Below are 13,785 nucleotides of genomic sequence, written 5' to 3' on the forward strand. Positions count from 1 at the left end.
CCTATGTATATATTTATATACATATACACGAAGCATATTAAACATGTGTGTGTGTGTGTATATATATATATATATATATATATATATATATATATATACGCATGTATATATATCATATGTTTGTGTTTATATGTATGTATATACATGTGTGTATATATGTATGCACAAATTGCACATGGATATATACATACCTCACAACTCTGAAGAACAGGGAAGAGGGATATCTTGGCGTGCGTAGTGCGCCCGAAAAGGGGGTGTGGTCTATGTGGAAGTGTGGAAGGGGACGTGGCTTCACGGAGTGCCCGTGATCGCGAGCCACGCCCCCGTTTTCGGCACTGAGGGGGCATGGCCAGCGCTCTGAGAGCTGCTGGCATGCCCCCTCTCCCTATAGTTCACTGGAATAGACGCTGTGCGCATGCGCACAGCGTCTATTCAACGCTGCTCTGCTCAACTGAGCAGAACAGCGAGTGATCAGGAGCCTCCCAACTGCCCCCCTCCCACCGCGGGACACTGCGGCCCGCGGGAGGGACAGCGGGACAGACCCAAAAAAAACGGGACTGTCCCGCGAAAATCAGTTGGGAGGTATGTATATATGTACTATAATTAAAATAAAGTAAACTTTTATAAAGCACTTACAAGTGCCACCAGGAAGAAAGCAGGCTGCAGAGGACGCTAGACAGCCATTAATAATACTCATGCAGCAAAACAAATATATATATATTTTTTTTTTCGGTGGGGGGTTGCTCGGAAACCCTCCCTGGGTGCGCCACTGAGAGCAGCTAGTCGTGTCCCATTTATAAGGCTGGCTCCTCACTCGTTTCTTTCCTGCACAGCAGTACATTGCATTTCTTGCTGGCTGTAGCCCGAATAATGATATGTTGGAAAACAAAATCTTGGCAGCCATAATAATTTGGATCTCTAGACTGCTCTATTTATAGCATGGGAGCTTAGCGATAGATTTTAGCAGTGTTTCCATCAATGCTGAGGCTGCTGGTAATAGAAGAGGTAGATTCTAAATATAGTGCCCAAAGTCCAAGGGTTTCCTCATATTAGAGATCTTTTGCAGTGATTTATAATATTATTTTCCTGAAATGTGCACACTGAGAGCATATGGTTACTTGCAGTTTTGTTCCCTTTTAGACCTATGTTGCTGTACGTGAAACCTCTGCTTTGTGCACTGATGAAGCAGTGGATGGGCTCTCCGCTACCATTGAATGTGAACAACCCCAGCCTGACCTTTACAAGTAAGTTCCAGACATGGCGTCCTGCTAAATGTTACTTATTTTATGCTATGTGTCATAATTATATTTCCATTCAGTGTGGTTTTTATTTGTTTTTTTTATTAATTCCTGCTTCATGTCATTTTATTAATAATTAAAAAGGATTGTAAAACTTTACAATTCATCTTTCGTCTGTCTTATTACAATTAAGAAGCATCATTTAAACATATATGCACGTCTTCAAAACATTGTGCTTAATTCATCCCTGATCACTCCTCTGCAATCAGATAGTCAGCGCCCATAGAGAGTGAAAACCTGTCCCGTGCAAGTGTACGAATGCATGCGTACGCCGTGCGAAAACTGCGCCAGAGGACAGCTGCAAATTCGTTCACAACTCACTCACCATCAAATGATTTTTCCGGTCTGTGCGTAGCACAGGACCTATTCCTACAGTGCGATAGAATCAGGCTGTTCGGGGCCGGAGCTGACGTCACACACCCATCCAGAAAAGGCTTGGGAACGCCTGTGTTCTTCCTGACACTCCCAGAAAACGTTCAGTTACCACCCCCCAAACGTCCGCTTCCTGTCAATCACCTTGCGTACACCTCGCCATCTAAATTTTCGCACCATTCTGTCATTTGGCGTCGCACCTGCGCATTGCGGTGCATACGCAGGCGCAGTCATTCGATAATCTGCCGCTGCGCGATCTTGCACAACAGCAATCAGGTCTGAATAAGGCCCATTGTTTCAACAAATGTGTAGTGAATGCACTCATGTTGCACTTTGAATGAGGAATGGGAAGTGCAATCCAAAGGAAAATACCTGAAGATAGGGATCAATAAATCCCTATGTCATATCCTGTGCTTTCTGCATGGACAGCAGCTCAGATAAAAGGATTCAAAGATAAAGTCAGATGTATTTTGTGGTGCGCAGTAAATTTGGGATAAGGCAGCCTTCTACACATAAATCAGGGAACACCACTACTCTTACAGGAATACAGTTTTCATAAAGAAAAATGTGTAGAATATGGAGCTTTTTGATGTACTCATTTAAATAAGTACATCTTTATTTTGGGAAAGTGCCATATCCTACACATGATTCTTTATGAAAACATAAAAGGATGCACACAGTGTGACATTTTGCCTGCCCAGCAACTTAATTGGGCACATACAGTATGACAAATGTTCTGCAGATATCTCTATAGAAAAGAAGCAAGCTATCAATCAATCAATCAATCAATCAATCAATCACATGTTTGCTATAATCTATCTTATCTACTTTCCTCAATGAAAAATACACATCTGTTGTTTTCCAAATCCAGTCTCTGCTTTATCTCACTAAATGCAGCCTCTGCGTTATGGAAAACGTTGTTACTCTCTTCTGTGTTTGGCTAAGGAATGGAAGGCATTGTATGTAGCCTGGAGAAAAACAGAGATCATAAACTATAGGCCATGACTGGGCTGTCTGTACAGATTTAGGTAGCGCATAAAGCAAAATTCCCACCTTGTACTGTACCCAGGTCAGTTACCTGAAGCACCATACCAGATTTATTTTTAAATTGTCTGCATCCTAAAGGATAATATCCAACAAAGCGAGCAGACAGTCACTGTATGTTCCTCTGACCTGCACAATGAAACCACATGTGTCCTTCCATTCCCTCAGAGCCTTTCCACGCCTGGCATCAGGGTTGAATGTCTGTCTGCATGTAGAGTGCTACGTGTTTACACATTGTGCATGTTCTCCATACTTACAGCACCATTACATCCAGGTGCATCTCTGTTGTACATTTGGGATGTACTATGATTGGCCGGCTGTCGGGATCCCGCCGCCCAGCATACCGGTTTTGGGATCTGGAATGCCGGCAGCGGGGCAAGCGCAAAAGAGCCCCTTGCGGGCTCGGTGGCGCCCTACGCGTGCCACACTATTTATTCTCCCTCCAGGGGTGTCGTGGACACCCCAAGAGGGAGAATTGTTGTCGGTATCCCGGCGCCGATATACTGAGCGCCAGGATCCCGACAGCCGGTATATCGATTGCCACCCGTATATTTGAATGTAACTAACATGCAAGTTATTTGCCTTCAAAGCATAAAATGGGCACCTTCTCTGAAGAATAAGCGGGTGGTATTCATGTGACCGACGGTCGGGAGACCGACGGTCACATGACCTCCTGCAGCTTCCCGACACCCACTATCCCGATGGTCGGCATGCCGACCAACAGGGACTATTTCCACTCGTGGGTGTCCACGACACCCATAGAGTGGGAATAGAACCCGTGGCGACCGTAGGTCGCCACCGAGCCCGCAGCGTGGCGAGCGCAGCGAGCCCGCAAGGAGCTTGCTGCACTCGCCTCTCCCCGCCGGGATCCCGGCGTCGGTAAGCTGACCGGCGGTCAGGAGACCGCCGGTCAGCCATACTACACCCGAATAAGCATGGCTAACACAGAGTTCAGTTGTTACTGTGTCCACTTGGGGCTGACTTGTGCCCCTGATCTACTCAGAATACGGGTACTTGTAGTCTGTATGTGCGCTGTGAACGATTGTACGTGTTTTGTAAAATTTATGATGCGGAAAAATGCATTTGTGCCCTCCCCTAAATCAGGTCCTTAATCAGAATATGAGTCTGGTTGGCAACGCATTAGTCACTTACACACACACTATTTTAATTAAAGCATCCCCTTAAATAGTTAATCATTAGTCATCTAGACTTCCTTTTTACAAAATTACTAGACTAGCTTAAAGCATTTAATTAGGAATCCTGTCTTAATTAAAATAACTAGAGCATTCAGTTGAAATGTTGCATGGGTTTTAATTACACAATCTGATTTTCTGAGCGTTTGAGTGTGTGGGTTTCTAGGCTTACATGTTTGCTTTGTTTTTAACATTGTGGACGAATCTTATCTACAGAAATATGGTGTATTGTTTTCCCGAGGTCACAACACAGTCTCCTAACAAAGCCTCATTCTTTTTGCTGCAAATACACACAAACAAATTGTCTCTATTTAGTTATTGCAGTATTGCAGTTATTCCTTGTCACTTGAGCAGGGGCAGATCTACTATGAAACTAATGAAGCTTAAGCTTCAGGGCCCCTAATCCCGGAGGGGCCCATTTTCACTTTTTTTTTTGTACTGTATGGTTAAAGCTTGTCACCAATAGCTCCATGACAACCAGGCTATTACAGCTTCAGGGCCGGCTCTACACCTTGTGCCGCCCAGTGCGAAAGTATCCACTGGTGCCCCCCCCGGGAAAAGTTAGTGCGCCAAAGGCGCGTGTCAAAAAATAGGGGCATGGCTTCATAGGGGGGCATGGCCACAGTTATGCCCCCAGTAGTTTTGCCCACCGTAGCCATGCCCTCAGTAGATTTCCCCGAGTAGTTGTGCCCCCTATAGCTATGCCCACTGTAGGTTTGCACCAGTAGTTGTTCCTCCTGTCGCTGTGCCCACAGTAGTTGTGCCCCTTCGTAACCGCTTACAAACACACAAAAAACAAAACAAAAAAAAAACAATACTTACCACTGCCCCGCTCCTGCTACCCGACCGCTGCTGCTGCTGCTCCGTCTGGCCGCCTGTGGCTCCTCTCTATAGGAGAGACATCACCATAGCTGCGCCGCACAGACACTAGAGGTCAATAATGACCTCTAGCGTCTGACAGGTGCACCGGCTGCAGCGGACACCCACACAGCCCACGGCGTCTGCTGCAGCCGAGGAGCGGGGTGCTGGTAGGCGGCGGGTGTCTGCGGGGTGACTGCGGAACTGCTTGCCCACACCAAGAACCGCTTCTGTACAGCTTGAATGCGTGTAGTTTAGTACAGAGGGAGTTGTAGTCTAGCTCTGTAATTTGCGCTCTTTAAATAGCATGAAACATGTTTCCACTTTAGTGGGATATTCAATTATTGCTGAGTTTTCTGACAGCCGTTTGGTATTCAGTAGCAGGCGTTTTCTAAAGTTTTTTGCTCCGTTTTCGCCATGCCTTTTCGCCTTTTTTCGAATTTTTCGCCTGCAAATTCGACAAAACACACGGATCGACGGCGAATTCACCGATCCACGTGGTTTTTGCCTGGGCGGAAATCGGAACGGGCTTTGAATAGGTCGAATGTGAATTTGACCTACAAAAGGGCGGAAAGTGCAGTTTTTCCGACTAGTTGATAAAAACAGCACTAATTGAATACCCCCCTTAAACTGCAATCCCTGACAGCCTTCAGAACTTCTCTTTGTGACATTCCGAGGAATGGCGGAGCCTGAGAGCCTGTAGGAAGGAGGCTGGGAGCAATGAAACATCCGAAGGAGCCAGGGATGCGAATGCGATCGGCGTGCAATGACTGGGAACGCCTCTGACTGATTGACAGGCAGAGGCGTTCTTGGAGTGGGCGGGAGGTGGCAGTGGAGCTATGCAGGGGTGGCGCGGGAAAAATAGGGGCGAGCCAGCTGCATTTTTAGGGCGGCTGCATGACATCATACGCAGCCGCTCCAATGAGAAAAATGGGGCTGACCGCCTGCATACGCAGCCTGGCTGTGGCTGTATGGAGTCGTTCACAGTTGCTGCAATCACAATTAAAATGCAGTCACAGATGCTGGGCAGGACGTTCAGCATGCTGGGCAGCCTTGCCCTGCGATGGGCGGCCCCCAGCATGCGAAAGAAAGGATTGCAGATTCTACTTTTGGCAGAATCTGCAATCCGTACTGAATAACCCCCAGAGCCACTTACTGCTAGTTTTATATAAGCCATTTTTAGTCAGTGGTGTAAATGCATAGAAACATAGATTTTGGCGGCAGATAAGAACCACTTAGCCCATCTAGTCTGCCCCTTTTTTACCATATTTTTACCTTAAGCCTTATTTGATCCTTGTTTCTATGTAAGGATATTCTTCTGTATATCCCATGCATGTTTAAATTGCTCTACTGTCTTAGTCTCTACCACCTCTGATGGGAGGCTATTCCACTTGTCCACTACTCTTTCTGTGATGTTATTTTTCCTTAAATTTACCTGGAATCTACTTCCCTGCATGCAGTACTTGCCCAGTTTGCTTTAGAACTTATTTATGACAATAGTCTTGCGGGTTCCCTCTATTCCTGTTTGCTGTTTCTGACTAACCAAGCTACAGCTGCAGATATCATTAATTTATTTTTGTTCTAAAGTTTAGTGTCTGTCACCTGGTGCAAAATTAATGTCTAATACTGACTGACGTACTCAAGTTTCAGTTCTATCACGCTAAATATATCTAAAAAATTGTATAATTAGATGTGTTCAACTATATTATAGATCATTTTCAAGGCAACAAAACTGTTTAATGCATCAGTTAGGGTTGAGAAACTGCATCAAAAGCATGAAAATTAATTAGGGCAGTACGGATGGTGTAATGGTTAGCATTACTGCCTCACAGCACCGAGGTCATGGGTTTGATTCCCACCATGGCCCTTACTGTGTGGAGTTTGTATATTCTCCCTGACCTTGCGTAGGTTTCCTTCGGGTACTCCGGTTTCCTCCCACAAAAATATACTGGTTAATTGGCTCACAAGAAAATGAACCCTAGTGTGAATGTGTGTTGTGTACATGTGATAGGGAATACAGATTGTAAGCTCTACTGGGGTAGATGAACAACAAACAATAAGTAAAACAAACAAGTACAAACCTATGGCGCTGCAATCCAAATCAGCAGAAATGTTACAGAAAATAAGTAATCAAAACATGGATACAAATAAATCGCAACAATTTCACATGCGCTTCGGATTGTCTAAACCATAAATAATGACACGAATTGGCTCCTCTCAGTTTTGACGAGATTATCCGTATATATAATAAAAAAAAGAGATAAAACAATACAATAGTGTGATATAGCACTATAAACAGGTGAGTATTGGAAGAAAAAAGGTGTAAAAATAGTCCCATCCAAGAGATGCAAATTCACTGATTTCAGTAGAACGCCACACGTGTGATAAAATTATGAGAGCTGTGCAATCTCTTACATGTATGCTTACTTCAACAATATCGGGAATTAGTGATGTGCACCGGAAATTTTTCGGGTTTTGGATTCGGTTCCGAGGCCGTGTTTTGGATTCGGACGCGTTTTGGCAAAACCTCCCTGAATTTTTTTTGTCGGATTCGGGTGTGTTTTGGATTCGGGTGTTTTTTTTACAAAAAACCCTCAAAAACAGCTTAAATCATAGAATTTGGGGGTCATTTTGATCCCATAGTATTATTAACCTCAATAACCATAATTTCCACTCATTTTCAGTCTATTCTGAACACCTCACACCTCACAATATTATTTTTAGTCCTACAATTTGCACCGAGGTCGCTGGATGACTAAGCTAAGCGACCCAAGTGGCCGACACAAACACCTGGCCCATCTAGGAGTGGCACTGCAGTGTCAGACAGGATGGCACTTCAAAAAAATAGTCCCCAAACAGCACATGATGCAAAGAAAAAAAGAGGCGCAATGAGGTAGCTGTGTGACTAAGCTAAGCAACCCAAGTGGCCGACACAAACACCTGGCCCATCTTGGAGTAGCTCTGCAGTGTCTGACAGGATGGCAGATTTAAAAAATAGTCCCCAAACAGCACATGATGCAAAGAAAAAAAGAGGTGCACCAAGGTCGCTGGATGGCTAAGCTAAGCGACACAAGTGGCCGACACAAACACCTGGCCCATCTAGGAGTGGCACTGCAGTGTCAGGCAGGATGGCAGATTTAAAAAATAGTCCCCAAACAGCACATGATGCAAAGAAAAATGAAAGAAAAAAGAGGTACAAGATGGAATTGTCCTTGGGCCCTCCCACCCACCCTTATGTTGTATAAACAGGACATGCACACTTTAACAAACCCATCATTTCAGCGACAGGGTCTGCCACACGACTGTGACTGAAATGACTGGTTGGTTTGGGCCCCCACTGGCTCTACAGAGGCAAGATGTCCACCTCCTCCTCATCGTCCGATTCCTCACCCCTTTCACTGTGTACATCCCCCTCCTCACAGATTATTAATTCGTCCCCACTGGAATCCACCATCTCAGGTCCCTGTGTACTTTCTGGAGGCAATTGCTGGTGAATGTCTCCACGGAGGAATTGATTATAATTAATTTTGATGATTATCATCTTCTCCACATTTTCTGGAAGTAATCTCGTACGCCGATTGCTGACAAGGTGAGCGGCTGCACTAAACACTCTTTCGGAGTACACACTGGAGGGGGGGGGGGCAACTTAGGTAAAATAAAGCCAGTTTGTGCAAGGGCCTCCAAATTGCCTCTTTTTCCTGCCAGTATACTTACAGACTGTCTGACGTGCCTACTTGGATGCGGTTACTCATATAATCCTCCACCATTCTTTCAATGGTGACAGAATCATATGCAGTGACAGTAGACGACATGTCAGTAATCGTTGGCAGGTCCTTCAGTCCGGACCAGATGTCAGCACTCGCTCCAGACTGCCCTGCATCACCGTCAGCGGGTGGGCTCAGAATTCTTAGCCTTTTACTCGCACCCCCAGTTGCGGGAGAATGTGAAGGAGGAGCTGTTGACGGGTCACGTTTCGCTTGACTTGACAATTTTCTCACCAACAGGTCTTTGAACCACTGCAGACTTGTGTCTGCCGGAAAGAGAGATACAACGTAGGTTTTAAATCTAGGATCGAGCACGGTGGCCAAAATGTAGTGCTCTGATTTCAACAGATTGACCACCCGTGAATCCTGGTTAAGCGAATTAAGGGCTCCATCCACAAGCCCCACATGCCTAGCGGAATCGCTCTGTTTTAGCTCCTCCTTCAATGTCTCCAGCTTCTTCTGCAAAAGCCTGATGAGGGGAATGACCTGACTCAGGCTGGCAGTGTCTGAACTGACTTCACGTGTGGCAAGTTCAAAGGGTTGCAGAACCTTGCACAACGTTGAAATCATTCTCCACTGTGCTTGAGTCAGGTGCATTCCCCCTCCTTTGCCTATATCGTAGGCAGATGTATAGGCTTGAATGGCCTTTTGCTGCTCCTCCATCCTCTGAAGCATATAGAGGGTTGAATTCCACCTCGTTACCACCTCTTGCTTCAGATGATGGCAGGGCAGGTTCAGGACTGTTTGCTGGTGCTCCAGTCTTCGGCACGCGGTGGCTGAATGCCGAAAGTGGCCCGCAATTCTTCGGGCCACCGACCGCATCTCTTGCACGCCCCTGTCGTTTTTTAAATAATTCTGCACCACCAAATTCAATGTATGTGCAAAACATGGGACGTGCTGGAATTTGCCCAGATGTAATGCACGCACAATATTGGTGGCCTTGTCCGATGTCACAAATCCCCAGGAGAGTCCAATTGGGGTAAGCCATTCTGCGATGTTGTTCCTCAGTTTCCGTAAGAGGTTGTCAGCTGTGTGCCTCTTATGGAAAGCGGTGATACAAAGCGTAGCCTGCCTAGGAACGAGTTGGCGTTTGCGAGATGCTGCTACTGGTGCCGCCGCTGCTGTTCTTGCTGCGGGAGGCAATACATCTACCCAGTGGGCTGTCACAGTCATATAGTCCTGAGTCTGCCCTGCTCCACTTGTCCACATGTCCGTGGTTAAGTGGACATTGGGTACAACTGCATTTTTTAGGACACTGGTGACTCTTTTTCTGAGGTCTGTGTACATTTTCGGTATCGCCTGCCTAGAGAAATGGAACCTAGATGGTATTTGGTACCGGGGACACAGTACCTCAATCAAGTCTCTAGTTCCCTGTGAATTAACGGTGGATACCGGAAACACTTTTCTCTGACGTCCTAGTGGATGCTGGGACTTCCGTAAGGACCATGGGGAATAGCGGCTCCGCAGGAGACTGGGCACAAAAAGTAAAAGCTTTAGACTAGCTGGTGTGCACTGGCTCCTCCCCCTATGACCCTCCTCCAAGCCTCAGTTAGATTTTTGTGCCCGAACGAGAAGGGTGCATGCTAGGTGGCTCTCCTGAGCTGCTTAGAAGTAAAAGTTTAAATAGGTTTTTTATTTTCAGTGAGTCCTGCTGGCAACAGGCTCATTGCATCGTGGGACTAAGGGGAGAAGAAGCGAACTCACCTGCGTGCAGAGTGGATTGGGCTTCTTGGCTACTGGACATTAGCTCCAGAGGGACGATCACAGGTTCAGCCTGGATGGGTCCCGGAGCCGCGCCGCCGGCCCCCTTACAGAGCCAGGAGAGCGAAGAGGTCCGGAGAAATCGGCGGCAGAAGACGGTCCTGTCTTCAGATAAGGTAGCGCACAGCACTGCAGCTGTGCGCCATTGCTCTCAGCACACTTCACACTCCAGTCACTGAGGGTGCAGGGCGCTGGGGGGGAGCGCCCTGAGACGCAATAAAACATGTTTAAACCTTATATGGCTAAAGAAATACATCACATATAGCTCCTGGGCTATATGGATGCATTTCACCCCTGCCAGTTTTCCTAAAAAAAGCGGGAGAAAAGGCCGCCGTGAAGGGGGCGGAGCCTATCTCCTCAGCACACAAGCGCCATTTTCCCCTCACAGTTCCGCTGGAAGGAAGGCTCCCAGACTCTCCCCTGCAGTCCTGCTACAGAATCAGGGTAAAACAAGAGAGGGGGGGGCACTATTGGCAGCTAATATAAAACAGCAGCTATAAAGGGAGTAACACTTACATAAGGTTATCCCTGTATATATATAGCGCTCTGGTGTGTGCTGGCAAACTCTCCCTCTGTCTCCCCAAAGGGCTCGTGGGGTCCTGTCCTCTTTCAGAGCATTCCCTGTGTGTGTGCTGGGTGTCGGTACGATTGTGTCGACATGTATGAGGAGGAAAATGATGTGGAAGCAGAGCAATTGCCTGTGTTAGTGATGTCACCCCCTAGGGAGTCGACACCTGACTGGATGGTCGTATTTAAAGAATTACGTGACAGTGTCAGCACTTTGCAAAAAACTGTTGACGACATGAGACAGCCGGCAAATCAATTAGTGCCTGTTCAGGCGTCTCAGACACCGTCGGGGGCGCTAAAACGCCCGTTACCTCAGATGGTCGACACAGACCCAGACACGGATACTGAATCCAGTGTCGACGGTGAGGAGACAAACGTAATGTCCAGTAGGGCCACACGTTACATGATCACGGCAATGAAGGAGGCATTGAATATTTCTGACACTACAAGTACCACAAAAAAGGGTATTATGTGGAGTGTGAAAAAACTACCAGTAGTTTTTCCTGAATCAGATGAATTAAATGAGGTGTGTGATAAAGCGTGGTTTTCCCCCGATAAAAAACTGCTGATTTCTAATAAATTATTGGCACTATACCCTTTCCCGCCAGAGGTTAGGGCGCGTTGGGAAACACCCCCTAGGGTAGATAAGGCGCTCACACACTTATCAAAACAAGTGGCGTTACCGTCTCCCGATACGGCCGCCCTTAAGGAACCAGCTGATAGAAGGCTGGAAAATATCCTAAAAGGTATATACACACATACTGGTGTTATACTGCGACCAGCAATCGCCTCAGCCTGGATGTGCAGTGCTGGAGTGGCTTGGTCGGATTCCCTGACTGAAAATATTGATACCCTGGATAGGGACAGTATATTATTAACTATAGAGCATTTAAAGGATGCATTACTATATATGCGAGATGCACAGAGGGATATTTGCACCCTGGCATCTAGAGTGAGTGCGATGTCCATTTCTGCCAGAAGAGCGTTATGGACGCGACAGTGGTCAGGTGATGCGGATTCCAAACGACATATGGAAGTATTGCCGTATAAAGGGGAGGAGTTATTTGGGGTCGGTCTATCGGACCTGGTGGCCACAGCAACGGCTGGAAAATCCACCTTTTTACCCCAGGTCACCTCTCAGCAAAAAAAGACACCGTCTTTTCAAACTCAGTCCTTTCGTTCCCATAAGGGCAAGCGGGCAAAAGGCCACTCATTTCTGCCCCGGGGCAGAGGAAGGGGAAAAAGACTGCACCAGGCAGCCTCTTCCCAGGAGCAGAAGCCCTCCCCCGCTTCTGCCAAGTCTTCAGCATGACGCTGGGGCCTTACAAGCGGACTCAGGCACGGTGGGGGGCCGTCTCAAGAATTTCAGCGCGCAGTGGGCTCACTCGCAAGTGGACCCCTGGATCCTGCAGGTAGTATCACAGGGGTACAAATTGGAATTCGAGACGTCTCCCCCTCGCCGGTTCCTGAAGTCTGCTCTACCAACGTCTCCCTCCGACAGGGAGGCGGTAGTGGAAGCTATTCACAAGCTGTATTCCCAGCAGGTGATAATCAAGGTACCCCTCCTACAACAGGGAAAGGGGTATTATTCCACGCTGTTTGTGGTACCGAAGCCGGACGGCTCGGTGAGACCAATTTTAAATCTAAAATCCTTGAACACTTACATAAAAAGGTTCAAATTCAAGATGGAGTCACTCAGAGCAGTGATAGCGAACCTGGAAGAAGGGGACTATATGGTGTCTCTGGACATCAAAGATGCTTATCTCCATGTCCCAATCTACCCTTCTCACCAAGGGTACCTCAGGTTTGTGGTACAAAACTGTCATTATCAGTTTCAGACGCTGCCGTTTGGATTGTCCACGGCACCACGGGTCTTTACCAAGGTAATGGCCGAAATGATGATTCTTCTTCGAAGAAAAGGCGTCTTAATTATCCCTTACTTGGACGATCTCCTGATAAGGGCAAGGTCCAGGGAACAGTTAGAGGTCGGAGTAGCACTATCTCAGGTAGTGCTACGTCAGCACGGGTGGATCCTAAATATCCCAAAATCACAGCTGATTCCAACAACACGTCTACTTTTCCTGGGGATGATTCTGGACACAGTCCAGAAAAAGGTTTTTCTCCCGGAGGAGAAGGCCAGGGAGTTATCCGAGCTAGTCAGGAAACTCCTAAAACCAGGCCAAGTGTCAGTGCATCAATGCACGAGAGTCCTGGGAAAAATGGTGGCTTCTTACGAAGCGATTCCATTCGGAAGATTCCATGCAAGAACTTTTCAGTGGGATCTGCTGGACAAATGGTCCGGATCGCATCTTCAGATGCATCAGCGGATAACCCTATCTCCAAGGACAAGGGTGTCTCTCCTGTGGTGGTTACAGAGTGCTCATCTTCTAGAGGGCCGCAGATTCGGCATTCAGGATTGGATGCTGGTGACCACCGATGCCAGCCTGAGAGGCTGGGGAGCAGTCACACAGGGAAGAAATTTCCAGGGCTTGTGGTCAAGCATGGAAACGTCTCTTCACATAAATATCCTGGAACTAAGGGCCATTTACAATGCCCTAAGTCAAGCAAGGCCTCTGCTTCAGGGTCAGTCGGTATTGATCCAATCGGACAACATCACGGCAGTCGCCCACGTCAACAGACAGGGCGGCACAAGAAGCAGGAGGGCAATGGCAGAAGCTGCAAGGATTCTTCGCTGGGCGGAAAATCATGTGGTGGCACTGTCAGCAGTGTTCATTCCGGGAGTGGACAACTGGGAAGCGGACTTCCTCAGCAGACACGACCTCCACCCGGGGGAGTGGGAACTTCACCCAGAAATCTTTCAAGTGATTGTAAACCGTTGGGAAAAACCAAAGGTGGACATGATGGCGTCCCGTCTCAACAAAAAACTGGACAGATATTGCGCCAGGTCAAGGGACCCTCAGGCAATAG

At 47.2% G+C, this 13,785-nt stretch overlaps 1 protein-coding gene across 7 annotated transcripts in view; it reads left to right on the top strand.

The window, feature by feature from the left end:
• Window positions 1-13,785, top strand: part of ATP11C (ATPase phospholipid transporting 11C) — a 330,923-nt gene that overhangs the window by 202,061 nt on the left and 115,077 nt on the right. For 6 of the 7 annotated variants that reach the window (XM_063937413.1, XM_063937409.1, XM_063937408.1 and 3 more), the window contains exon 7: window positions 1,141-1,244. In XM_063937413.1, the coding sequence (XP_063793483.1) occupies window positions 1,141-1,244 (104 nt within the window). Of the gene's footprint in view, window positions 1-963; window positions 1,006-1,140; window positions 1,245-13,785 lie in introns of those variants that run through there. The other variant, XM_063937414.1, reaches the window with a different exon arrangement.

This window comes from Pseudophryne corroboree, chromosome 8 (genome assembly GCF_028390025.1).
Source record: "Pseudophryne corroboree isolate aPseCor3 chromosome 8, aPseCor3.hap2, whole genome shotgun sequence".
Classification (NCBI taxonomy): Eukaryota; Metazoa; Chordata; class Amphibia; order Anura; family Myobatrachidae; genus Pseudophryne; species Pseudophryne corroboree.